Source organism: Hakea prostrata, chromosome 6 (assembly GCF_041222555.1).
Source record: "Hakea prostrata isolate BN-2017 chromosome 6, UWA_Hpros_2, whole genome shotgun sequence".
NCBI classification, from domain to species: domain Eukaryota; kingdom Viridiplantae; phylum Streptophyta; class Magnoliopsida; order Proteales; family Proteaceae; genus Hakea; species Hakea prostrata.
In genome coordinates, this window is record NC_142605.1 from 38,288,529 (window position 1) to 38,316,172 (window position 27,644).

General features: G+C 38.5%; 2 protein-coding genes and 1 long non-coding RNA gene across 5 annotated transcripts; 1 reads left to right on the forward strand and 2 right to left on the reverse strand.

Moving 5' to 3' along the window:
* Positions 1–2,462: 2,462 nt before the first annotated feature.
* LOC149013955 (uncharacterized) lies at positions 2,463–5,475 on the forward strand. 3 transcript variants are annotated; one of them, XR_016174117.1, is made up of 5 exons: positions 2,463–2,652; positions 2,850–2,947; positions 3,242–3,887; positions 4,109–4,186; positions 4,273–5,349. It is a non-coding gene; the product is annotated as an uncharacterized LOC149013955 (long non-coding RNA). The 3 variants fall into 3 exon arrangements; XR_016174116.1 differs by having other exon boundaries at positions 2,464–2,652; positions 3,242–4,186; positions 4,273–5,344; XR_016174115.1 differs by lacking the exon at positions 3,242–3,887 and having other exon boundaries at positions 2,466–2,652; positions 4,273–5,475.
* A 259-nt stretch (positions 5,476–5,734) lies between these two features.
* On the reverse strand, positions 5,735–10,678 carry LOC149013956 (uncharacterized). Its single transcript, XM_089157762.1, has 5 exons — positions 10,656–10,678; positions 8,439–8,567; positions 8,045–8,162; positions 6,692–6,765; positions 5,735–6,525 (listed from the first exon to the last, which is right to left on the reverse strand). The coding sequence occupies exons 1-5, from the start codon at positions 10,676–10,678 to the stop codon at positions 6,405–6,407; spliced, it is 465 nt and encodes a 154-aa protein (XP_089013888.1). The 3' UTR covers positions 5,735–6,404.
* Positions 10,679–11,187: 509 nt separating this feature from the next.
* Positions 11,188–25,543, reverse strand: LOC149013957 (large ribosomal subunit protein uL3m-like). The gene is made up of 5 exons (XM_089157906.1): positions 24,940–25,543; positions 24,628–24,837; positions 23,655–23,759; positions 12,483–12,596; positions 11,188–12,263 (listed from the first exon to the last, which is right to left on the reverse strand). Exons 1-5 carry the CDS (start codon positions 25,276–25,278, stop codon positions 12,090–12,092), a joined length of 942 nt encoding a protein of 313 aa, XP_089014032.1. The 5' UTR covers positions 25,279–25,543; the 3' UTR covers positions 11,188–12,089.
* Between the last annotated feature and the right edge of the window lie 2,101 nt (positions 25,544–27,644).

Here is a 27,644-nt window from a genome sequence, read left to right on the forward strand (position 1 = left end):
CAAAAAAATTATCAAAACCCTAACATAAAGCAGAAACAAATGAGGACGATGGAAGAACAGAGAGGAGAGAGAGAGAGGGGACAAACGTTCAGAGTGGAGAGATCAAGGTGGAAGACAAATCTATGTATACCTTATTCAGAGCTTCTTCTTCTTCTTCAGATCTTCTTCTATTGAAATCAGGGTAGAAGACGAAATCAGGTAGGAGCATCCTTCAACTTCCGCTGGTTCTGGGATTATACTACTTCCGTGTTCTTCGTTTTATCTCCATGAAATGGAAGAGGACGAAATCAAGTTTCCCTTCAACGATATTCAAAAAAAAGAGTTGGGAGATTAGGAAGAAGAGGAATCGACCGCATATCTTTAGAGCTTGTTCTTCTCCAGCGTCTGAAATCACGTTACCGAGACGAAAGCAGGATATGCCCCGGTTTTGTGTTTTTCATATTGAAAATCGTACAATTTGGTTCGTCTGGTCCAGTGCGCTAGTTCGGTTTATGGACACAACCCAAACGGTTTACACATTAACCCTTCCAACTGTGATCAATGGCTAGGATGGAATAGAGTGCATCCGACGGTTTGCTTTACCGTCCTGCGCCACCTCATACCCTAAGCCACCTCATACCCTACGCCACCTCATACCCTACGCCACCTCATACCCTAAGCCACCTCATACCCTACGCCACCTCTCCCCACCTCATACCCTAAGCCACCTCATACCCTAAGCCACCTCATACCCTACGCCACCTCATACCCTAAGCCACCTCATACCCTACGCCACCTCATACCCTACGCCACCTCATACCCTAAACCCCAACACCGTCGGCTCCCCTACAACACTGCCGGCGGCCCCAACACCGCCGGCACCCCCCTACTACACTGCCGGCTTCCCCAACGCCGCCGGCAGCCGGAACACAAAACCCAACACCCCATCACATGCCGCCGGCTGCCGGAACACAAAACCCAACACCCCATCCCATGCCGCCGGCAGCCGGAACACAAAACCCAACACCCAACACCGCCAAAATCCTTTGCGGTATGCAAAGAGATCCAATGCAAAAAGATCAAAGAAAAGTGACGAAAAAATAACCAGATAAGGGTTCAGATTTGTGAAAGACCCCAGCAAAGAAACGACGCTACTCTCTCACACAGGCGAGGCGATGAAAATGCGAAGTTCCATCTTCACTCCTATCCCAAGACAGCCGGAACCCCAAAAAAGTGCAGTGAATTGATGTCGGTGGGAACATCGCCCTTGGTGCGGCTTCTGATATTCATGGCGAAATTGGTGGCGGTGTTGGTGTCGTTGTAAGCAGGTAAGGAAGGCAAGACTGCTGAATGAGATGGAGCTGCGCTAAAATTCTGAGAGTAACTAGAAGCAGGAGGGAAGTGAGGGTGTGAGGGAGGTATACCAGGCCTCTTATTGCTATCAGGACTAAAATTCGGCAAGAAAAGCCTCAGCTGAGGATGAACTCACGAAGTATTCAAATGGGGAATTTCGAATCGGTTGATGGATGGTTGCTTTGGAAGAGAAGACGACGACTGAAGTCGCTGCATCACATCACCTCGACCTTATTCTGTTTCTTCCATTTCTCCACTCTATATCTACGGTGAAACCCAATATAACTTTCCAGCCTTGTTCAAAAGCTTGACGATCAAACCCTAGAACATCGAAAACCAAACTAAACCAAACCACAGCATTACATTCAACAGAAAATACATATAAGAATACACCTACTATAACCAGCATTTTAGTCAGAAAAAACTGATTTGCTATGGCAAAACGAGAAAGGGAAAAATAACACCTAGTTGAGGGATTTTTTGGATGAAACTAGAAAAAAGATACAGCGAGCTTCAGATAGGATTCTAATCTCCAAAAAAATGATCAAAACCCTAACATAAACCAGAAACAGATGAGGACGATGGAAGAACAGAGAGGAGAGAGAGAGGGGACAAACGTTCAGAGTTGAGAGATCAAGGTGGAAGACAAATCTATGTATACCTTATTCAGAGCTTCTTCTTCTTCAGATCTTCTTCTATTGAAATCAGGGTAGAAGACGAAATCAGGTAGGAGCATCCTTCACCTTCCCCTGATTCTTCACAAGCAGGATTATATACTTCGTGTTCTTCGTTTTATCTCCATGAAATGGAAGAGGACAAAATCAAGTTTCCCTTCAACGATATTCAAAAAAAGAGTTGGGAGATTAGGAAGAAGAGGAATCGACCGCATATCTTTAGAGCTTGTTCTTCTACAGCGTCTGAAATCACGTTACTGAGACGAAAGCAGGATATGCCCCGGTTTTGTGTTTTTCATATTGAAAATCGTATAATTTGGTTCGTCTGGTCCAGTGCGCTAGTTCGGTTTATGGACACAACCCAAACGGTTTACACATTAACCCTTCCAACTGCGATCAATGGCTAGGATGAAATAGAGTGCATCCGACGGTTGCTTTGCGGTAGCACCTGGAAAACGAACTAGACCTTTCGTCTTTTTCATTCGACTTCGACTTCTGTGAACGAACGAACAGAGAGAGAGAAAGAGAGGTGGGTTTTGAAGGGGAAGGCAAGGCGAAGGGCTTCAGACGACGAACAAGAGAAACCGTTTCTTGCCTTTCTGGATGTGCTTCCTCTTCCGACCTTCTCAACTTCACCAAATCTCAGGTAAATTTTTATGTGCAATTTCGTTTTTTCTGCTCTGGTTTATCTGAAATTCATGGCCAATTCTTCCTCCGGTGTTGAAATTTCAAGTAGATTACATACTTGGAGACTCTTAGTGCTCTCTGTTTTACTAATAATCAGTTCAGCTTTCGCTCCTTTCTAGTTTTCTTGCCCCCAACCTATTCAATTTGTTGTTTCAGGGATTAGGCATGGCCTCACTCCACATTTCGTCTTCATCGCCGTCGGCGTTCAGGGAGGAGCGAGATACATTTGGACCTATTCTAGTTCCATCACACAAGTTCGTATTCTTTTTTCTCTAATACTGTACTTATGCGTTGGCCTTTACTGTTCTTAGCAGTAATTCATCAGATGATTTTGGTCTTACGGGCACAACTTATGGTCATCCCCGTCCCTTCAAATGTATTTTCATTCTATTTTCGGAACTAAGGATCTAGGTTTCAAGTAATGAAATGGTTGGGATCATGTGTGATTTGTACAAGGAACTCTTGTTCACGAGTTTGGTTAGCTGATTTGTAGTACTGACGTCTCGTTTGATGCTTTCACTGAACGATTATTTGATTTGAACTTACAGGTCAACATGGGAACTACATGGAAAATCTTCTCGGTTCCTCTATTGCTATCCTTTGCTCCCTTTGGTCTTCTCTGCTCCTTGTTTGCTATTTCTTTTTTCTTTATTTCCTTTCGTTTTTGTTTTTGTTTTGTTTTGTTTTGATTCCCCCCCCCCCCCCCCAAGGAAGCACTAATATAATTCAAACTGTTTTCACTCTTTGCATCACACTCTTTGATTTATGTTGTCTCTTTGTTTCATATTCTTTTATTCTGGTGTTTGATTGCTTTAATTTCAAGGCAATGTGTTCATGGTAAGCCTTTACTTACATCAGTTGCTAATATGGGTATAATGCAGGAGAGCGGGAAATTTTTATTTTAGTTTTTCTGTTTCCCCACCATATAGATGGTTGCTCTTGTGGACTATGTTATTTAGCTTGCTGTAAAATATGTTTGCCTTACAGAATGCTATTTGTTGCTAGACTAGAAAGCAGAGTCTAATGCAAGATCTTACCCTGTATTGGAGCCATAATTGTGGAAGGGGGCTGGGGTGATTTGGCAGGGTACCTTCATGAACTATTTACAATGTAGTAGTGTACCAAGACATGCATCATCTTTTATTGGGAGTTCTAGAGGTTATTAAGTAGACACTTGGAAATCATACAAGTGATGTAAGTAGAATTGATTATGTTCGACTCTTGCACTCAGATGTTCTTTTCTTTATGGCCATGTGTCTTCTTAACCATGTTCATGGTTGAGCATTCCCCGTTGGCCTCATAAATATTATCCTTTTATTCTATTTTCAGTCCACTGTTGGGATCCAATGTCCAGTTTATTTCCAATATAGACCTGCGATATGCTACAAGTCATTGTTATGTTTCATTATTTTCAGGTCTGCCCTGTATGTGCAGCAAGTTTAGGTAAGGACATGATTGGACATTTTACAGTGCAGCATGCGCAATTGTTGAAGGTATTTGATTGTTCAAACTTTAGTGATTGTAAATTACGGTATGTTCACTCTCTTGAGCTGGACTTTAAAGTCGTATACTCTTCTAGGTCATGTGTTCTCTATAGAGGAGGCATAAAATTGGTTCTACTCTTCTCGTGATGTTGAAGCTAATGTTGGTGCATCGCAAATGAACTACCGTGAAAGCATTTCTAAAATCACAGAAGTGAAGTATGTGCACAAGAAGTAGTCTAGTGGGGCAGGTGCATTTGCAGACGTCACTGTAAGGTTTGAACCCATGGAAGCAGGTACTGGTTATGAGGAAAACTGCTCCAAGGATGCTGGAACCCATTATGCGTGTTGAAGTTGTCACACTAGAGGAACACTTGGCTGATGTAATTGATGTCGTCCCCCAAAACACATCCAAAACCAGCTCACAACAAAGGAGTAGTTGGTTGCTGCTTAATATCATTTTTATTCACTGCATACAAATAGGCTTACCATACATAATTTGTTTTGGGTCTTGGTGTTTTAAGATCCAAAGTATGGCTCTGCTTGTAACCATTCCGTATATTGGAAATGTAATTATGATTTGAGGAAATAGAATTATAAATTGTTCATAAAAATTTAAGACATGTATTTTGTAACTTGATTGAAGCAAATTTGGACTAGAGAGGCAACTTGGACCATTGTGAGAACTACCACTATATGAGTAATTCCACTTGATATAGAACATGGATAGCCATCAATATGAGAGTCCAGTGGATTGTAACAGAGGACAATCTTAAACGGCAAAGCTAAGCTTTTTCAGATGAAGTTCAAGGGCTGAGCTTGAGGCATTTCCAATTGTCACAGTGTATGTGGTGAACTTTATACAGGTTTCATGCTCTAATGAATCTTTATAGTTCAAGTTCTTATATGGTTGGTTGTTGATACATATGATTCAGTTTTGCAGCAATCGAGTATAATCATCTTGTGTTGTTGACATGGCATTGCTTGGAATTATTCTCTTCCTGATTTGGATCTTTAACTTGAGGTAAGATCAAGAAGCAAACTCTTCAAGAGTTGTGAAACTTACATTGCCAAGTAAAGCTAAAGACAGTAGATACAGGAACCATTTCAGCCACCTCCCTTACCAATTTACTATGAAAAACAGTTAAAAAGAGTCCATTTTTGGGTAGATTTTCATTAAAAATTTACTTTTTAAGTTTACTTTACCGAAAGATTTCTTAGGTTTAAGAGACAAATTTTAGGTTCATCTCACTGACTTAAATTCAAGGTGAATAATCAGAAATAAGGAAATTGAATTGAACACTGGATCATTAAGCACGCCAATTTAGTTGCCTTGTTGGGGGTTCTGCAATATATCTTCCCTTACTATTTCTGACGCTCTTAGTTCCTTTTATCTGAATAAATCATTAAAACTTAATGTAGAAAGAGAATTTAAAAAATTCATGTATTTGATCATGTAGAAAATGGAAATCCTTTACCATGTCTTTTCATCACAGTGAGAAAAGGCATGGTGCCACTTCCTAGTGGTGTGAAACGGCACCATGCCATTTCGGCCCTTTTATTAAACGGTGAAGGCAAATTAAATTTGTTATGTTCATTTTTTCTTCAAAAATTTTCTCCTTTGCCATGGATGAATCACATATCTTCTTAGCAAATTGTTGGTTCGGGAAATAGTATTGTTTCTTGCATTGCAAGCATCATTGCTATGGATTTAAATCAAAATATAATCTTGATAATCTAGAAATGTCAAGAATGCTCTAGTTAGAACTTGGATTGAAGGGTTAAATTTAATAATTGTTTGATGAGTCTGTTCCAAAATTCTAGCCTAGTAAGAATCTAGGTATAAAAACTAAAATGCAGTACAATTACAACCTTTACAAGGAATAGGCTTGAGCCACTAAGAACATTACATTTTCTAGCAAAATATATTATATCAGCTGACAACTCCAAGGGCTTTGATAGCATGACCTCATGACCAGAACTATTTATTGCCTTCATCTCCTTCACGGGAAAATGTTTGACCTTGTAGACAACTCCGAAGGGCTTCAATAGCATGACCTCCGAAATATTGCTCGAATGCGATGCAAAAACATAGTGCACCCTCTTGTCACAACCACAACCACGACCATCTTGTCTAACAATAAAACATAACCCTCTTCACATTGTCCTTGAGGGCAGGGAGTGGACGGACAGCAGCATTGGCACCTATGAGTCGCGTACAACGGCACCACTACCAACACTTGCACGGGCTGCTGCTGCACCACTTGTCATTGACCCGCTGTCGGATGTCTACGGCTCCATATAGAAGCGTGCTCTGAATGCAGCCAGATGTGCATAATACTCTGGCGGAACTGATACATCAAAATCAGCATGCGCAACTGGAGTCACTATTAGAAACACCATAAAAAAACTGGCAAACAAATCCAACTAGACACACAAATTTACACAGTTCATCATAACAATTTGGTGAGACAGATTAAATAAGAAATGTATATATACACATTTTTTTATTTTTACCTGGATACCAGCTTGGCTGCACATATAGAAGTCAAACTCGGTCGGGTGGCAGATCTTGGAGTCAACAACAGTTCCTTAAAACAATTTAAGGAGATATCAGATCATGAAGAAACTAATGTCCAAGTTGCCTAGACTAGACTTGATTATTGCCTAGACCAACCATTCCCTTCTTGACTAAATTTGTGTATCCAGACCGTACTCCATGTTGACCTGCCATCATTAGCACCATAAAGGATTGTAGTATCACATAATGAATCAGGGCACTATGAGAAGATTGTGAATATGGTAAGAAAGAAAGAAAAACAATGGCTAATCTTTTTCACCATCCATTAGACTTTGAATGAGACCCAAATAAGCAACAAATTACATCAAAACAAGGCTTGAAATAAAAAGATGCTCGTTACAACTGCAACCCTGAGTTCCAGAAATTTTACAAAGGGGGAAAGAATATAAGATTTTTATCAATAAAAATGGTAACAAATTTCTGAAAATTTAAAATTTCAACCCTGAATAATATTTTTTTACCACAAGAGAGCATCCTATTCCTAAACTAATTTCCAGTCAAATAATGATAATAACAAAAACACAATTGAACAATAACTGAAGATTCCAACACAACAATTCAAGAACTCTCAAAATGCTGGAAATTTTTTGTCATAGGCTTCAACATTCTTGACTGAAAGCTATGCTTTAACCTTAATGGATCAAACATGTTCAAGAACATGTCATTTTCTCCAGTGGATAAAGCTAGTCCGAAATCAAGTATCACAATTAGTGTTGTTTTTCCCTTCAAAAATAACTTCAGAAAAAGTATAAAATGGATATCCCAAAGTCCACAGTAAGATTATTTGTAAAATTAATCAAAAAGCCAGATTTTGAGCTGGAACAATTTAATGACACTGCTATATCATATCACACTAACTTTTGTTATCCTATATGGATACAAAGACAAATTTGTGAAGTTGGAAATGCATATGGTCAACCCCGAAAATTCATTGTACTTTTATGTTCCAAGAGTTCACACAATTACATGTGCCCTTGATTGGAGCTTCATGGTCGATCAAGGCTTTAAGATCTCAAGGGTGAAACTATATGCATGGAAAAACTACACGAAACAAGCCAGTCAAGAATTTTGAAGTGAAGGTAGAATCCAACAAATCCGCATGTGAGATCCTATTACCCGATGTACAACACAATCTATCAAACTGCAATTTGCAGCTGCTTCAAATTTTCAAACAAGAAAATATAAATCTGAATAAAGGATTGAAAACACAAAACTATATATGATACATCAGCGAAATTGATTTAATAAAGAATAAGTTGTCTTAGGAAAATGAGGGAGGCAATCAAAACCTTGGATGCACACTTCTTAAGAATTCCAAAAGCATGAATAATTGGTTCGGGCATTTGTTCTCGCTCACCACCAATATCAAAATTCTGCAATGACCTCTGAGCTTGAACACCCCACAACCTGAAATTTGCCGATGTCAAAACAGATTGAATCCAAAAAAGTTCCTTGTACAAATTACACATGATCCCAACCATTTCATTACTTGAAACCTAGATCCTTAGTTCCGAAAATAGAATGAAAATACATTTGAAAGCTGAACTGATTATTAGTAAAACAGAGAGGACTAAGAGTCTCCAAGTATGTAATCTACTTGAAATTTCAACACCGGAGGAAGAATTGGCCATGAATTTCAGATAAACCAGAGCAGAAAAAACGAAATTGCACATAAAAATTTACCTGAGATTTGGTGAAGTTGAGAAGGTCGGAAGAGGAAGCACATCCAGAAAGGCAAGAAACGGTTTCTCTTGTTCGTCGTCTGAAGCCCTTCGCCTTGCCTTCCCCTTCAAAACCCACCTCTCTTTCTCTCTGGCTCACAGAAGTCGAAGTCGAATGAAAAAGACGAAAGCTCTAGTTCGTTTTCCATAAAGCAACAAGTTGTTGTTCGTCGCTGAAGCCCTTCGTCTCCCCTCTATAAAGAGATTTTCGTTCGTTCACAAATCAAAATCGAATGAAGAAGACGAACGAAAAGGGTTTTCCCTCTCATCTGAGAATTTAAAATTGAGAGAGAGGGTTCGGTCCGGTCGAGTTAGGCTGGGTTGGGTTTTCTGTTGAGTCAAAGGTTTGCTTACTTAAATGGGTTACAAGAGCACATGTGATCTTCAACGGTTGAGATTTTATTTGGTGAGATTTTTAAGAAGCCTCATTACTTAAACCCTAATCCCTAAGCCACCTCATACCCTACGCCACCTCACACCCTAAGCCACCTCATACCACCTCACACCCTAAGCCACCTCATACCCTACGCCACCTCACACCCTAAGCCACCTCACCCTAGCCACCTCATACCCCACCTCATACCCTAAGCCACCTCCACCTCACCCTACGCCACCTCATACCCTACACCCTAAACCCCAATACCGCCGGCACCCCTACAACACCGTCGGCATCCCCAAACCTCCGGCACCCCTACAACACCGCCGGCAGCCCCAACGACGACGGAACCCCTTCAACACCGCCGGCACCACTACAACACCGCCGGAACTCCTACAAAACCACCTTCAAAACCGCCGGAACCCCTACAAAACCACCTTGAAAATTAAACCACCAAAATTCGAACCCCTGTAGTCAAGGTAGGTTTCCAGAAAGAAGCTCTCTCACAGATTAAAATGTGTCTTATATGAAAAAAAAACCCCAAAAATTTTGAATCCATAATATATCCGTTTTGATCTCAAACGCATCGAAACCTTTTGGGACTTCTCTTGCAGGTAAAAGCATGTAAAAAGCCTTGACAACAGAAAAGATAGACAAGTAGGAGAAGAAAGAAGAAGAAACAAAGAGCTGCTCCTTAACTGACATTGCCTCAGAGACAAATAGTGATTCTGAGAGCTATCAAAGGGCATGAGCGGTGGTACAGCGAATGAAATCCAGGTACGTTCCAGACCTTGCCAGTGCGGCCATGGTAGATCTTGTGAGGCAAACCCTTATGAATGACTCCATCAACCTTCATATCAACGTAATCACCATTCCTAAAGGTCCTCGGGTAAGTAGTCAAAGAGATGTAACCCTTCTTCCTTGAAGGGACGAGCAAACAGAGATCTCATACCATGACCTGCCAGCATGTTATCCTCTTCTCTTCACTCCGCACCAGTTCACAGACGAACGAGACGAAGTGATTAGCACGCAGCACCAAAGACCGTTCTTCCGCTCTCTCTCTCTCCTCCGACCGCCGGCTACTGACCAAGCTGTCGAGCTATTACCCAACTTTAACCCTAACCCTAACAGAAGCTTCTCGCTTTATGCTTTTCTCTATGCATTTCAATTTCATTCCGACAGCTGCTGCCGACGGCCATTATTTCGCCACCTCTTCGACATTTGAATGAGCGGTGGAGATTTAAACAACGGGGGCTTGCGTGTAAATATTGATATTTTTTTTCACACTTGAATGGATTAACTTTTATTAATTTACAATATCAACTCCTTCATTCACCCGATACCCAAAACCCTTTCCCTTTTATTTTTTTCTCACACCGACGCTGCTGGTAGCACGATTCCGAGAAACCAGGGCATTCCGGTGCCCGCCGTTGAAGCCATATTTGCAAGAAGCCAAGAACTTCATTCGGTTTTTTTGAGTTCGAGGTATCCCGTCTGTCAAATCTCGTTTCGGTTCTTCACAATCTTTATTTAAAATATAATATGGGATTTCACCCTTGCCCCAAGGGATTTCGGAGTTTAATAATCCTAAACCCTAAAACCCATTCAACCCATGAAATATTATGCATGGAATATTTATGCATAATATTCCATGGGTTTTTAGGGTTTTTTAGGGTTTTAGGGTTTTGGGTTTTGGGTTTTGGCCATTTAGGTGCCTTTTAGGAAAAGACCCAACCTTTAGAAAAACAAATTCTCAAATATATTACGAAAATTACAACATGGAATGCATTCTCTCTGTCAAACCTCACAACTAGTGACTTCGCCATGGATTCTGGTCATTAGGAAGCATTCTACGCTTTTATAAATGCAAGTTTCTGCTCCCATTTTCTACGCCATTTTCTTAGATATTGAACTCAAAGCGTCCCTATCTTAGCTATTAAATTTATGTCACCTGGAGGATTTCTCATAGGGATATTGCTTTATGAAGAATTACCCTCTTTGTAGTGGTCTATAATTTGAGAATTGTTAACCTTCAAATTTTGGTTCGTTATATTGCTCTGTTATTGACTCATGAAAGCGGAAATCAGCAAGGCCTTTCTGCCTTGCACTGGAGTTCTTGGCCTACGACGACGGAGAAGATGGAGAGAACGGTGAGTAAATACTAGAGGGTCTCACCTCGTGGTATCTCATTTTTTTCACCGTCAAAATGAGATTTTTACAATTATTCTTTGAATAAAAGAAAAAAATTAAAACAAAAAAATCGAATAAACAAAAGGATATTTTAGTCACAAAGATTATTAAACTAAACAGTTTCTGTTAAACTTGTCTTTATTTAATCATTTCTTGCTCTTGATTACCCTATCGATTAAATGTTTATTTCTTGCTCTTGATTATGAGATTGTGTGCCTTATTTATTATTGCTAACGTAACCTAGTTTTGAAACTATGGATCACACCACTTGTTGGTTGCGGATCCAATACCAACGAGTGGGGTGTGATAGTTTGCCTTCCTAGTTGATTCTTCAGACCACTTTTATCACTGCCTTTAATTCTGTAAATCTTTTATTATATTATAATAGAATACTGATAACACACATTAGAGGAACTTGCAAAAACGGTGAACTCCAGCTCTTTAGAAGCTTTGTTATCAAGTAGTTGGTGCAATCAAAGATGGGTTTGGATTAAGACGCTGGCAAAGGAGTGAATCCACCAAATCCAGAGTCGTTGACTCAAAATTGTAGCAGAATCTAAAAGAAAACAAATGTCAAATCATATTTATCTCCCTCACAAGGATCTTTTGCCCAAAATCACGGACCAGGATGTACGAAGGTTTTGAACCCATTCAATTTACCAAAAAAAAGGCGCACGCTAGAATTGACTATTTTTGAATGTGTCACAATCCTGAGCCTAAAATGCCTGAAATTTATGGATGGGCGAAACTGCCAACAATTATTTTAAACAAAATTCCTGCATAAGATTATGCCAATTCAGTTCAACTCACAGGTAATGTAAAATTATAAAAATAAAATTACAAGCCCTGCCTCCATCTCCTTTTTTAAATTGCCTATCCAATCTAGAATGGATAAATTGAATTACCAACAATTTTTGCTGATGCTTTGATCAGAAACCCACTTCCACTGCCAATAATCTGAGAAATGCAGCCTGTTAGTTGATCCGATTGAGAGGGAAAGCCAAAAAATAAAAAATTTGCTTGTGTCAATATTGAGTACAAGAGTTTCTAATCTCCAGCCATGAATGGATCCAACTCCCCAAGATCAGCCAATAAAGGCTCCAACTCTGAAACATCCTCGTCTTGTGCAGCAAAATAAGTTGGAAATGGAAGCAAAGAAATATCTGGTTTTTTGTAAAAAGCATCTCTAATAAACACAAAGTTCCCTTCTGCACCTGGAACCTGTGACAGTAGAGCAGAACTATCAAAGAAAAAGCAATAGTAAGATACTGATTCTCATGTAAGTACCTGTCCCCCCCCCCCCCCCCCCCCCAACACCTACCCACACCTCCTAAAACTAAAATTTTCCTTCTTTGAGAAGACACAAAAGGTAAAAGTCTATCCAGGATGTAAGCCTTAGAGTAGTGGGTAGGAAGTAGACAGACCCAGACAAAAGCATACCTGGCCTCTGACCCACATCAAGTTCCTTGTTGGATCTATCTTATAGACCCACACATTTTTAACTGTGCACTGCTTCCCACCCATGCGTCCAGGCATTTTCTTGCCTTTGAAAACCTATATGGACAAAACTCAAATTGTCAGTTTTGGTACAGTAACCACAACCTGCAATTGCATAAATATCATACTTTGAGAACCCACCCCATAGTACATCCAAGATGCAAAAAGAAGGCAGTAAGAATGGAATTTACACAAATCCACACACGAAGGACGACCTCTAAACCCCAGAAGAGGAACAGGCATTCAAGGTTCAAGACTTGAGGGCTCAACATGCCTCGTACAAATGAGGTCCCGAAAATCCGTACCATATCCTGGTGATGGGGCAAGTAACCTCCATGGTGATCATTGAAAAGCAATTCGATCAGACGATTCAAACATGCTCCCAATTCACAGGCAGACAGGAGATTGAAAAATATGATCAGCTAAGCCACACTAACATCAGAACCTAAAAGCAGTCAACCAGAGGAGCTAATATATTGGTCACAGAGACACTGAACTTTTGGTTATGTAGATATTGCTGCTATGGGAAGTGAGCGCCCACAAATATGCGGTTGTAGAAAACCAGCCTGATTTGAAATTTCCGACAGAAAACTAGGACTTAATCAAATTGAATAAAACAACATGACTTAGTCCCATATGCCAGCTTTTAGACAATGCTATAGAAAAACCAGCCTCTGAGGAAGTTTTCAAGAAAACAAAGACCCATACAAGAATTACCCCTCTACTAATCTCACAAGGAATTGTACAAAAGTGGGTGCAACCGTGCAACACATAACTCTAGGGGTAAAGGAGGAACTGTATCTGCTAGACCCTGGAATATTTAAGATTAATAAACAAATTCTAGATAGAGTTAACTACTATGTTCTATAATTGACTAAACTGATATGAAAAACCCATAGCATAGATTCCATGCCTGGACTGGTATTTAACTTAATCAACAATCTCCAAAGATTTCAAACCCATTTCTCTGAGTCACGACATCCATTTTATGATTGTCTCGTTTTCATCTGCACATGGTGGAAATAAATGAGATGCAGATACAATACATAATATATGTTAGAAATCATAACCTTGCAACCAGTTTGAGCACAAGAGTTGAAGAAGAAGAGAAAGGAAAGGTGATGTATCGCAAGATCTGTGCAGACTGTATCCTTTGATTAGGCTTCCATCCTCCCTAATCTCATCTCCTTTATTTATAATAAAGTAAATACAATAAAATCCTTCTTAAGACAGGAGTTACTAATTATGATTTATAACAAGGACACTGGTGCCCTGGATACTTGAGGTAGATTAACAAGAATAAAAGCTTAATTAAGATCTCCCTAAAACAGAAAATATAACCTACAACATTGCTGCACTTCAATACTCCCCCTCAAGCTAGAGTGCAACAAAACAAGGGCTCCAACTTGGAATAACAAGAACCTATATCAAAAAACTTCATGAATCTTGAGCAAAAGTAGCAACAGCAGACACAGATAATCACTGAAACATCACCAAGAAGATAATGAACAGCAACTTAAATAAATAATCTTCATGTTGCACAGACCATCCAATAATGAGATCAGTAGGCGGTAGTGAGATTAACCATATCCATAATTATCACAGCAACAGTAACATCAAAGACACTATCCAAATAATGCCAAATAGTAGGGAGGAATCTCCACAAAAGAAGATAAAATATGCAGCCCCAATGTCCACACAAGTATGTAAAAAGTGTAGCTCCAACGTCCGCCAAACTAGGTAAAAAGTGTAGCTACAATGTCCGCACAAGTAGGTAAAAAGTGCAGCTCCAACGGCCGCACAAGTGCTCTTCGCAAGAAGACGAGTAGTGGTAATAGGTAATAATTCATCAAATAAAATTCTTGAGTACATAGAGAATAAATACTAAATCTCCCCCTCACGTGTAGCAGTACACGTGGACTAGATAAGAACAAAATTTCAACAGGAAAGACCCATATATCTTCAATCAACCCCTCACACTAAAAAATAAGATCCCACACTGAAGCAGTCCATGGTTTACCAAAATAAAATAACGACAAATTAGTAATTAATCCATCACTCCCAACTCAATCCATCGTTGAGTCCAAGTATATTATATCTTGGGTTCCAAACACATTTTGATAACTCCTCTGCTTACAAAATCAGCAAATTGGCCCCACTCAGAGAAGTAATGGCAAATTGGCAATACTTCTAATACACCAGATTTTTTCAAGGGGCTGTTAAAGAAAAGAATGTCAAATATGTAAATATTCCAAAACTGAAATAAGAATGGCATGAATGTAATTAGAAGAAATCTCAAAAGAATACACAAACCAACTCTAAAGGGTAAAGTTGGGAGGAAAATCCTTTTAATGACCAATATGTAAATAGCACACAAAGGTATGTGTACCAATTAAGGTAGCAAACAATCATTAAATATGTTATCCTAAATAGGATGAAATAAAGCCTAAATTTACGGAAACACCTGATAGAGCAAATCTATATTACCCAAAAATCAATAGAGCAATTCTAAGAAGTGAAAAAAATAGGAAGTTAGGAATCAAAAAGAAAAAGGAAGCTAGGAATCTCCAACAACCCCCCCCCCCAAAAAAAAAAAAAAGATAAAAAAGAAGAAGAAGAGAGAGAGAGAGAGGAAAAGAGTAACCATGAAAATAGGGACATCAAAGGACATTAGAGTCCTAGTAGGAAAAAAGTAGTTTTGGTAACCAAATAAAAAGGAATCACAAACACATAGAAAGATATCTTTATTAGTTGGTTGATGCAAGGCCCAGATCTAGGTCCACCCTAAAGATCCTCTTCAAGTGCATCAGCAGCAAACAAGGGTTTGTAATTCCCAATGGTTGAGAGAATTGGGTTGATTTTTTTTTTTTTTTTTTTGGGGGGGGGGGGGTCTAGGGTTGGGTTAGGGGGTAGGGTTAGATTAGGCTAAGGTTTAGAAGTTAAGTTATGAAATCCAAGTCTGAATCCTTGCTTTCTTATTGAATTCATAATTGAATATTTTAGTTTAGGGTTTAATAGAAATTAGGGTTTCTAGGGTTATGGTTGAAGGTCAAGGAGGGTTCAGGAAGGATGATCACAATAGGGTTCATGATTTGGATGAGTGGTTTGAGAATTATGGTCCAAAGTAGGGCTGGGTTTCTAGGGTTTTGGAAATCTAGGGCAGCAAAGGAATTAGAGCTAGACTAGGGCTTGGGTTGGTCTGAGTGGGCTGAAATTCAGAGGGAAGGTCACTAGGGTTAGGGGAATTATGTTCCTAAAGTTTGGGACAGATCTAACAGTTAGATTACTGTAGATTTGACCTTGAATTTTAGGTCTAACAAAAGGTACGAAAACTCCAGAAAAAATTTTAAAAATGAAGAAAAGGATATGGGAAGGTGAGGGGATGGTGTCACAGGATTAGGGGAAGGGGGAGGGATGACTTGCAATGGGGAAGGGGCTGTAACTTACTAGTTTTAGGGTCTGGGGATGGGAAAGACCAACGGATGGGAGAAGAAGAGGGAAGCTTAGGGCTGGGGTGGAGTTTATTATACTCATGAAAGAAGATGGACGCTTGACTACCGTAAGTTCTATAGAAATTCTCTCAAAGAATAGCCGTAAGTGAAGTAAACTGTTTCTGGCGGTTGCGTAGGGGTTACTTCCCCAAACCCTACAGCCCCTAATTGATCGAAGGATATTTTGGTTATATTTGCAAATTCCCTGGAGTCATAGGCAAGGTCCCATTGAGTCCAACTAGTTGTCAGAACCCTAGATCTATTTTTATTTTCTCATTTGAGTCATTATTTTGTGATTTATTGAAGAGTCCTTGTCTGGGAGTATTTCATGGTCTGTGTTGGAACCCCCTATTCTCAGTCTACTACTTGTTAGGACTCCATATTTTTTCCAAGTTCAGCTATTGTTCTTCTATTCCAGTAGCCTACCTTCATCTCCAAGTAAGTAAACTACAACCCAGCCCCTTCCTAACCCTCTCCCCCTTCTCCTAACCAACCTGCAAGCTCCCCCACCCCTTCTTCTTCGTGCACCAGCACCGTACCCCTCTCCTACTACCCTAGATCCCCTAATCACCTCAATCATCCCTTCCCCCATAGGATTGCACCCTACCTTTCCCCTTATCTCTACTTTTAGTTTCATCACAGGCCTTTGTCCATTAGGTTTTCAAATTTTCAGCAATTCATCTTCAACTTCTGAAAACCAGAACCCTAGTTTTATCAGAAATCCTATAACTCCAAAATTGCCCGGCCAAACTTCAAACCCCTTTAGGATTGCCATCTCCCACTCCAATTCTACCTCTACCTAACCCTAATTGACTTTCCTAAGAGTCCTAACCTAAGTAGGATACTTCAAAGTAACCCTTAACCTATTAGGATTACCCTACAAAACACCAATAACAGTCCCTTCTCTAGCCTAAGCAAAACCCTAAGACTCAATTTCCTAAACTGTAACTTTAAATTTTCAACTCCGGAATTACATTACAGCAGCAGCCAAAACCCTAAGACTACTCAACTTAAACCCAAAAACCTTTAAACCTAACCGTGCCCCTAATCCCCAGACCCGAAAACTAAGTTACAGCAAGGTTTTAAGTTTCAAAACCTAAAGTTCAGTAAGCCTAAGCCTGGCCAAACTCTTCTAGGCCTATATTTAACCTCTGAAAACCCTAGTTCCTTCAAGAATCTGTCAACTGAAGGCACCTACGGCTCTAGAAGGCTGCTGGTTCCCTAAGAGAGGTCCTGGAGTGAGCGCAATTCTAGGGTAATATTCCTACAAGCTAAGCCCTAAGATTTGGTTCACATCAGCAAGGCCCTCCAAGGGAACCCATGACTCCTAAGCTCTTGCTCCTTCAATCTCAAACTTTATTCATAAACATAATCTGATTTCTTAGAAAGTAATGGGCTATACTTATAGCATTTACAGAGGAGCATACACCAAGACTCCTACTTGGGCCAAATAGCATTTACGAAGGAACTTACACCAAGACTCCTACTTGGGCCAAATAGCATTTACGAAGGAACTTACACCAAGACTCCTACTTGGGCTAAAGACTCACATTCATACAAGGACTCTATCATAACTCATTTAGAATGATCCAAATTACAAAATAAAGGTACACCTAGGTTCCTTGTAAGAAGTGGGCTCTATTAAGGGAACCCCTCTTTACTTGCGACTTCTACCCTAACTAGAACTCATCAATAACTTGACCAAAACAAAACCAAATTCAAAAACAAAAGTAGTTTCGGGATCCTACCAACATACTAGATCCAACTAAAGGAATCCTTCTCTAATTAGGACTCCTAGCTGGACTAAGACTCTTTCAAATCTTAAGAACCAAGGACTCAAATACAAAAATAAAGTTAGATCTGAACTCCTAATAGGACTCTGAACCAAACTAGGTCAGATTTAGTTTGACTAGGAGACCCAAAATGACCAAAATACCCCTATGCTAGCGGAAATTCCATGGTTTGCTATTGGTAACGTCCCTGGGACCTCTTTGGGTGGTCCTGGATCTGGTTCATGTCACTCTTCTTGACAATCACACAATAGAAAAAGACTACCGTTGTCTTCAACCTGAAGATGGGAAAGATGGCCTTCAACCAAGGAAAAACAGCAGCAATATCCACCTCAAAGGCCACCATAGCAAGACCATGAAGCAAATCGCAACAACAAATCAAATAAGTTTTGAATCCCAAAAATCAAGATCATTAAGATGTAAATCTGAAAACTCTCAAACTGGCAACTATTTAAAGCTCTGATACCATGTTAGAAATCAATACCTTATAACCAATTTGAGGAGAAGAGTTGACAAAGAAGAAGAAGAAGAAGAGAGAGGAAAGGTGATGTATTGCAAGACTTGTGGATAATGTATCCTGCGATTAGGCTTCTATCCTCCCTAAATTGCAGCTCCTCCTTTATTTATAATAAAGTACTTACAATCCTTCTTCAAACAGGACTTACTAATTATGATTTAATTCAGATAAGGACACTACCGTCTTTAGCTACTTCTGACAGATTTACAAGACTAGAAGCTTAATTAGAAACTTCCTAGAACAGAAAAAATGACCTACGACATCGCTGGACTTCAATGGTACATCCCTTCCTGCTATTCAAACTATAGTAGAAAAATTTTAATGACAAATTGAGAAACCACATTTATAATTAATGATGACCGAATGCTCTCATAACTAGGACTAAAGGTAATGTAATTGAAGTAACTGCAATATAATTAAACAAAATAAAAGATACAGCAATACCACTCCAGTTATACATTAATTCAAACTAAGCAATTAATACCTTGAAGTATGACCCCAAAAAGGACCGGTCAAAAAGCTTTGGTGCAACAAGAGTTGGACTTAAATTAAAAAACTAGATCAGTTTATTCTTTTATTTGTTTAAGTACTCCTAAATAAGAATGAGTGAGATGTTGGTTTGAACTCTGGTTTTAATTTCAACTAGGTTTTACGTTTCATTTCCTCTAAATAGCTTATATTAGGATGTGATAAGAGGCTGAATAGAACGAATTCAGTGATGAGCTGACTGAGTGTGAGATTTCCTTCCCCTGTCTCCACTTCACCTTCTTCCTCTTCCTATTCTTCTATCTCCCCATGAAAGCTCACAATAGCCATTCACAGGCATGCATCAACATGAATACATTAGGTGACATCAAAAATAGTTTTTTCCCTAGGCAAAGGCAAGATACGATTTATGCAACCCAGGTTGGCATTTTGATATCAAATCCTAAAATTGGGTTTATTCTAGGATCCTCTCTCTGAGAACCAGCAATCTTAAGGTATTCCCTTGGAAAGATTGCCTCAATTATTGTACACATAGCAGTAATCATACGGTTTTGGGGTTGAGACTTGAGAGAAGGGAAAATCCCAAGCAATACCCAAGATGGGATGGAATAGTGGGAAGGTTTGGGTCAGAATTAGGGTTTCTAGGGTTTAGGGTTTCAGGGGATATGAGGTTCCTTCATGATAAGGGTTGTAAGAAAAAAATTTCCTAGAGGAAAGGTTATTAATGTTTTATGGTCATAACCCCCACCCCATGGGAGATCTGGGATAAATTCCTTGAGATGGGAAACTAGGGTCTAAAGATGTCAAATTGGGTTGAAACTTGGAGAAATATAGGTAACAATACAAGGATATGATTTCCCAAGTTTCGTGGGGATTTGGATGGCTAAATTGAAAGATATTAAGGTTCTGGTTTTAGGGTCTGAGGAAGTATGGATATTCAAGAAAATAATTATATCTTGAAGTTAGAGGTTCAGAATGAGGTCAAATTGGGATCTAAGGTAACTAGGGTTGGGTGATGAGGCTCATAGAGTTTGGGACAGATCTAACAGTTGGATTGGTGTAGATCTAACCGTAGAATTTGAGTCTCAAGAAAAGTCCAAAAATTCAAGAAAATAAAAAAGGGTGCAATGGATGGGGGAAGAAGGGAGAAGGCTAAAGATGAGGCTGGGAATGCAATACTTGTAGATGGTCAAAGATTGCTGGTATCGTTGAATGTTTTCTGAATTGAAGACTTGCTGAAATTGAAGAAGACAACACTCTAATCCCGTTGCGGCCCTTCGACGAAGACCACGACTAAGATTTCTTCCAAACTCAAATTTGTATTAATCAATTCAACTTGAAAATTATATAGCTGGAGGACTTTATTTATAGCCTCAAATAAGATCTAGAAAAGGACTCTAAGTTCGAAAGCCAACTAGAACACTAATTGGCTTATCCAATAAACTCAATTACTACTCAACTACTTTGACATCAAAGAACTCTAAAACTAACTCTAGAGAAGTCCAATCCAAATTCTAAGAGTAGATATGTGGTCCTAAAAATAAGGAGATTAAAGTGGACTCAAATTGTATGAGTCCACCCTAGCTAGGAATCTCACCCAAACTAGGACTCTCAAATATCTTGCAAAATAATAATCCAAATACTAAAATTAAATTAGATACAGGATCCAGACAACACACTGGGCTTAATGGGACCCAGACCTATGACACCCAAATTTTGTTAAAATGACCAAAGTTCCCTTGGGAAGGTTTAGCCAGCCCTTTGGAGCTTGGCTCCTGGCCAACTTTTGCTGGTTCTTTGAGGGGGCTAGCCTGGTCATATCATTTTTACAAGACTAATAAGGTCAGCCGAGCAACTCACTGTTAATAAAAGGGGAGAGAAAAAGAAGAGAAACCAATAATGAATATCTCGCTAAACACTCACTCTACGTATGTGAACATTGGCAAGTCACTTTGTACATGTTTTCTTGAACAAGGAGCACACTATATGATTTATTCGTTTACTGGAATCAGAAAGGAAGATTTTGGTGGATAGGAATTAATAAAGGCTTCTTACAGGGAATAAGCCCAATAGTTGTTATTACCATCATACATGTTGATACCCATGAAAAAGATCTCAAGAACATGTCTGTTAAGTCAAGCACATGGAGTTCATCATGCCACCATAGTTCTTTGAAGATTACATCCCTAACATCCATGAGCTGCATGAGTACTTTTATGGTTTGAAAATGGATGTTCACCACACAAGTCCTTCGTTCAAGCAAAATCGAGGTCGAATATTTTTCAAGCGGTGAAGAGTTGGTTCAGATTAGTCACTTAATGGATTATTTTATTAAAAATTAGCTATTGTGGTGAGTTATGTAGGTGTTGGGCTTTTGATTCCATGGTTTGCCTTGTAATTGGCCACTTTAAAGCCTAAAACATGAGTAGAAAGAGAGAAACAGGAATACTTAGTTTAGTTATAGTTAAAGACTTAGTTTGACTTTTTGAGTTCTCTTATTATTTATTTATTATTTATAACCATTTCACTTTTTCTAGTTAAATGTAGATTACCTTAGAAGTCAAGGACCGTGTTAGGCCTTTCTATTTTGCATTTTGAGCTTGTTTTGAAGTCTTCAATATAAAGTTTATAAGAGGGCTATAGCCATTGTAAAGAAATTTGAGTAATCAAGTTGAGAAAAGAAAGAAGAAAAAAAGGGGGGGGGTTTTTGGGGGGGGGGGGGGGGGGGGGGGGGGGGGGGGAAAAAAAGGGGGGGGGGGGGGGGGGGGGGGGGAAAAAAAAAATTTTTTTTTTTTTTTTTTTTTTTTTTTTTTTTTTTTTTTTTTTTTTTTTTAAATTTAATTTTTTTTTTTTTTTTATAAATATTTTTTTTTTTTTTTTTATATTTATTTTTATTTTTTATTTTTTTTTTTTTTTTTTTTTTAAAAAAAAAAAAAAAAAAAATATTTTTTTTTGTTTGGGGTTTTTTGGGTTTTTTTTTTTTTTTTTTTTTTTTTTTTTTTTTTTTTTTTTTTTTTTTTTTTTTTTTTTTTTTTTTTTTTTTTTTTTTTTTTTTTTTTTTTTTTTTTTTTTTTTTTTTTTTTTTTTTTTTTTTTTTTTTTTTTTTTTAGTTAAATTTCTCATGAGGATGCGCTCATTACAAGCATATTTATATCAAATTACAATTAAATGACTTCTATGCTGCATTACGCTATCAACAACATAATATTATCACCACTATACTACAACTATGACACATCTAGGACACGTGCTCCAAGACTTTGATGCCTAGACAATTGCAGTTTATGTTACCAGAGCCTGTGATATTAAAATTATAGAAAATATTACTTTAACAATCTCAGTGGAGATCTTTTTCTCTTTTCCTGCAAAACAAGAGGCAATGCCAGGGCTGCAAAAAGATGCTATGTTGTGACCCAATAAGGCTTAGCTGAATTTTGGTTGGATTGGTTTATCCTATTTGACCATGCCAAATATTGGCTGGACCATTCTTAAACCAGAATGATAAACCAGTTGTCCTTTATGTACTGCCAAGTTCAAGCATTGCTTGGACTTGATTGGAGTTGGTTCCGTTAAAGCTTAGCCCATGAAGGGGCTGCTGGAGAAGATGAAGATTATTTAGCTTCATCGGAGAATTCAAGTTAAGGTGGAGATTTGTTATGTTGTGACCTGAATTCTTGTACTCGATTTCGACTATGGACCTGCACCGACATATTTTGTTGGGCGACTTGAGTCACTCACCCATTTTTGGAGATTTGTAGTGGAATCAGAGGAATAGGCCCAAGCATGGAGCCCACCATTGATCTCGATCTATAGAGGGGTGCGAGGGCCTAGCACTCGCGGTATGGTACGACCCTACCAGTTGGGTTAACCCTTTCGCCCGATTGGAGTCTATATATATGTATGTTATATTCACCTACCATATATTGAGAGATTTTCGATTTTCGGTCAGAGTTTTGGGTGAGAGTTCTTGTAATGCCATTCTTGGCGATTGGTTTGAGATTTCCTTGTGTTCTTTTTCTACATGGTGAAAAAACTCTTCATTTTCACCCGTGGACGTAGCATACCGCATTGGCGCGTGAACCACGTTAAATCTTTGTGTTTTTATATTGTTTCTATTTTGATTCGCTATTTCGAGGTGTTTGTTTTAACAAGATGCAAGTGCCAAAATTGTACAAGAATACTATTGCACTGCCTTCAACATGAAACAATGCAATAAATCACTTTGAAATGGTAAAAACAATCATAATAGAAAAACATACAAACTTTAACGCTAGTCATACTTAGATCCCAAATTACCAAATCCTTACAAAAATTGGAGAAAACCAATTACCATTTTCTTCATAGAATTAGGAAACAATCAACCCAACATATCAAATGAAGTATTAACCATCCAACCTTCTATATGCAACAAATGAAAATCCTAAGGCACATAGGGCCTCATGAACCTCTATCCTTTTCCACATTTCTGTCTCCAGTTTGCACTAAATTTAATAGCATCACCCAACTATTTATGGAAAAGAAAGTCCACATACATAATGCTTAGTTATTTCATAAAACGAGCCTTATTAACTGAAATTCACTTATAGATTGGACAAGCGGAATGATCCATATCATAATACACAATAAAAATTTAAAAAATTGCAAATGAAAAAGCAAATGTCTCAATTACCTAGTGACACTTAAATCCAGTTCAGACTCCCGATGAATCATCAAACTAACCATAGCCATGCCTTATCGAGATGCAAAAAGAGCGAGAAAAATATATACTCATATACACAGATGTAGCAAAGGATTATTAAAAAAACTCAGTACCCATAGAAGAAATACAAACCTTTCCAGGAGCATCTCGTTGACCAGTAGAACCAATACTTCGATGAGATAATGAAGCACCATGAGACGCAGGCATTCCTGAAAATCCCCATCTTTTCATACCACCCTGTCAGTGGAAGAATTAGATTATTATGTAAAAGAGATTTAATTTTTGTCTGGAAAATACATCATTCAATGTTAAATTGCTTTGAGTTATTGTTAAATGATCTCCTTACAACTCATCCCATAACCTTCTCTTCTAGGACAGGCGATGGAGCAAAGTACTACCTCGCCTCAAAACTAATATTATAAAGTCAGACAGCACCTTAGCTCGTAAACAATTTTATTTGCCCCAAGATTGATGCAAGTCTTCCCGAAAAATTCCACAAATTTTTTTTAAAGGAAAAAACAGAATAAGCAATTTACCAATAAGAAAGAAATATGCCTCGTGTGGTAAGGTATAAACAGCATTACAAAAAAGAAATAAGCAGAACAACTAATAATCTGCCAAAGATGGGTTTGAATTTTTTTCTCTACAGCAATAAAGTGGAATAGGATCCATGAAGATAACCCCAAACTAGAGTTGAGCAGCCTCCAAGGTGCTGCAAGAGTTTTGTCTAGTCTTCAATTGCACTTATGCTTTTGATGCGCCCGATGAGAACTTCGGGTTTAAACTGGTTTAACCAACATATTCCCTAGCCTAGAGTATCTGATACTTAACTGCTTCTACCCAGGTACTCTTACTTAAGGCTCATGGAGATAACATATTTAATCATACTTATGAAAATATCTGAACCACATATCAAAGGGTCAATCTTAGTTTACACGGGTAATTACACTTCTTTTTGCTTTACAGAAGGAATGTATGAACGATGTTGTAAACCCATTTGCCACGGAATGAATCGCCTCCCTTCCTTTTATCAAGTCGTTAATCTTCCAGTAAGAAATAACTAAGTAAGGATATCTGTCTCTTTTCACATAGAGCTGGGTTTTACCTGAAATCCCTTCCCACGAGTGATCCCTGTTACATCAACATATTGGCCTGGAACAAAATGACGAACAGTTATCGGAGTACCAACAGGAAGAAGTGCATCCTCCGTCACAGGAAACTCCCTCAGCTTCCTCTTCAATGGCACGTCTTGAGCTCTAAAGTGACCCAATTCAGGTTTCGTCAAATGTTTCGCCTTTTTCTGTCCGCACCCAACCTAACCAATCCAATAACACCCCAAGAACTCTTTCAACTCAAAACAATCACAAGAAACAAAACTAACTGAACAATCGAAATAAAAATAGTGTCTCCACCATACCTGGAGGGCTGTGATTCCTTCTTTTTCGATCGTCTTCACCTGCGACACAATGTTGTCATCCAACCAGAGGACCGAGATTGGAATCCTAGCTCCCCACTTGTCCCAAACCGCCGTCATCCCACACTTAACGGCGATTGCGCCAGTCCTCTTCGAACCAGGAGTCATAACTCCTGATTTTGGTTCGATGATCCTCGACCCTCCATCAAAATGGTTATCATCTTCGATATTCACGGGTTCAGCAGAGAATCTTCTGAATTGATAAATACTGCAAATTGTTGTTGCTGGGGAAAATGAGAGTCGACTGAAATGAGAAATGAGGCCTCTTGGAGTTGCAGACATAGCAACGAAGCTAAAAGTAATGAACAGTGTTGAGATAAGAACTTCAAGTTGATCATTTCAGAGAATACATGGTAGGAAATTCAAATCACAAAACCTAAATTTCATCTCTGTAGGCTTAACGTTACTGCCCAAATGGGTTTGACGAAACTCAGAACCTACAGGAAACCGGAAGCAATAGGGAGAGAGATTTTCCATGGATTTTAGGGTTTAGGACTTTAGGTTGGCTTACAGACTTTTCGGTTCATCCAGGACCCTTCGAACCGGATACGGGTTGATCTTTAAGAAATGAATGAGGGGAAAATTTTCATTTCTCTTGTACTAGTAAGATGTGCAAATGCACGTGGGTTTTACTGTTTTTTAATTTTCCACCATTTTTTCCGCCTTTTTGTTTCTTGACCTGATAATGTGTGTTTCTTTTTTCAAATTTTTTTTCCTGGGTTTTAATTTCTCTATAGGGTTTTTGTATAACTATATATTCCCTTTTCTTTTTTGGGGTAATTTCCGCATTACTATGAACTTATTTTTTTACAGGTGGGAATAAGACTTTTTTTTTTCTTCCCAATTTTCTTCAATAAAATGTGCAACCAATAAAGGGGGAAATTAGTAGAATAAAATTAGTTGTAGAAAAGAAAAAGAAAAAAAATTCAGATGGCCATTTCTAGAATTTCTGAATTTTCAGACGGCTATTTCTTAGTGGTTATACCTATTGGAAGTCCCTAGAGGCGACTTGCCAAACCTAAATAAATTAGAAAATGATCCCTGAAGGCATTTTTCAAAAGATTTGAAATGAAAGTGTCGTTTGGAAAGGGACGTTTAAATGGTCTATAGATTATGGGTATTTTGTTTCGACAATGTGTGTCTTGTGCCGAGAGCTTATGTTCAGTGGGTATGATATTTTTGTCAAGTTTCCGAGGGGCGCTTTGTTTTGAAAGGGTGCGTTTCATAGTAAGGGGTATATTGCTTTGTAAGAATTGTATTTTTGGTCTAATGAAAAGGCATCCAAGACTAAGTTGAGGTTTTACTTTATATAGTAGTATGATATGATGATATGATAGTACTAGGACTCTTTGGGTGGCGCTTATGTGTGAACAAATACGTGTCTATTCAGGGGGTATTTTGGTCAACCAAAATACAGCCACAACTTGTATAGTATAGTATGATGATATTATAGTATTGGGGCTCTTTGGGTGGCGCCTGTGTGTGAACAGTACATGTCTATTCAGGATGAATATGCACGTGTAGTCAGTAACTCAAGAGTGTCATTGTAAATTTCTTAAAATTTAACTATTAATTAAAGGAAAACTGGATGTTGAGAGTAAGGCAGTAACATATTATCGGATGAGTTTTTGGTAAGAAGACAAACGTCATTCATTAAATTGGAAATGAATACAGATACACACCAAAACAAAACAAAAAAAAGAACAGAAAGATAGAAGCATGGAATCACAAGGCTCGATCAGAAGCATCCGAAACCAAGTAGTGAAATTTGACCAAACTGTCATACATGCTATAGACAGGGTCAAATATCATTAGAAAATGAGGCCTCTACAAGAAATAGGGAAACTGAAAAGGAAAACGGTGGAGAAAGTAGAAAGAGGAAGAAGGAGAAAAAGTTCAGATAAGTGAAGAAGAGATAGGAGGAATGAGGAAGATGAAGAAAAATAAAAAAAGGCGAAGAGAGGAGGAGAGGAAGAAGAATAAGAAGAAGAGGCGGAGAGGCAGAGAGGCAGAGGCTCTCCCCCTCAAAACACAACTTGGTCCTTGGGGTTTCGCAGAGCGGAGAAAGAAAGAGATAGAGAGCTTCTTCTAGGTAGACAATCCTCCACATAATTGGAAACTCTTGATTAAGAGTACGAAAATAAAAGGTTATAGGAGGAAGTTGAAGAAGCAAAAGGGAAAATAATATTATCGGATGAGAAAAGTGAATAAAAGTTTATGATTTTATCTCTGACAAAAAATGGTATACTGCAAAAATTGTTTCAAAAAAATGTATTGTGTTCTTCCAGAAACTATTGAGTGCAATTTTTAGTGCCACCCCCATTATCCAATTCATCAATCAATTAGACATAAATATATCAATGATACCCTTTTCATTAAGAAATTATAATTAAATGTTGATGTAAGCAAGTGGAATTTCATCAAAAGATAAGAATACCCTTCAACAAGAAATGCTAAGAAATTGAAGAGGTGGCCCGTGTGGCTAATGATAAGAATACCCTTCTTCTTCTACCAATTGCAACCACTCTTCTTGTTGTTCCATTGTTGCCTCTTCTACACTTTTTTTGTTCTTCCACGACTATTTCCAAAAAACTAAGACAAATGGTGTTAGATATAAGGGGTGTGACTGATAGATGGGGTAACTCAAG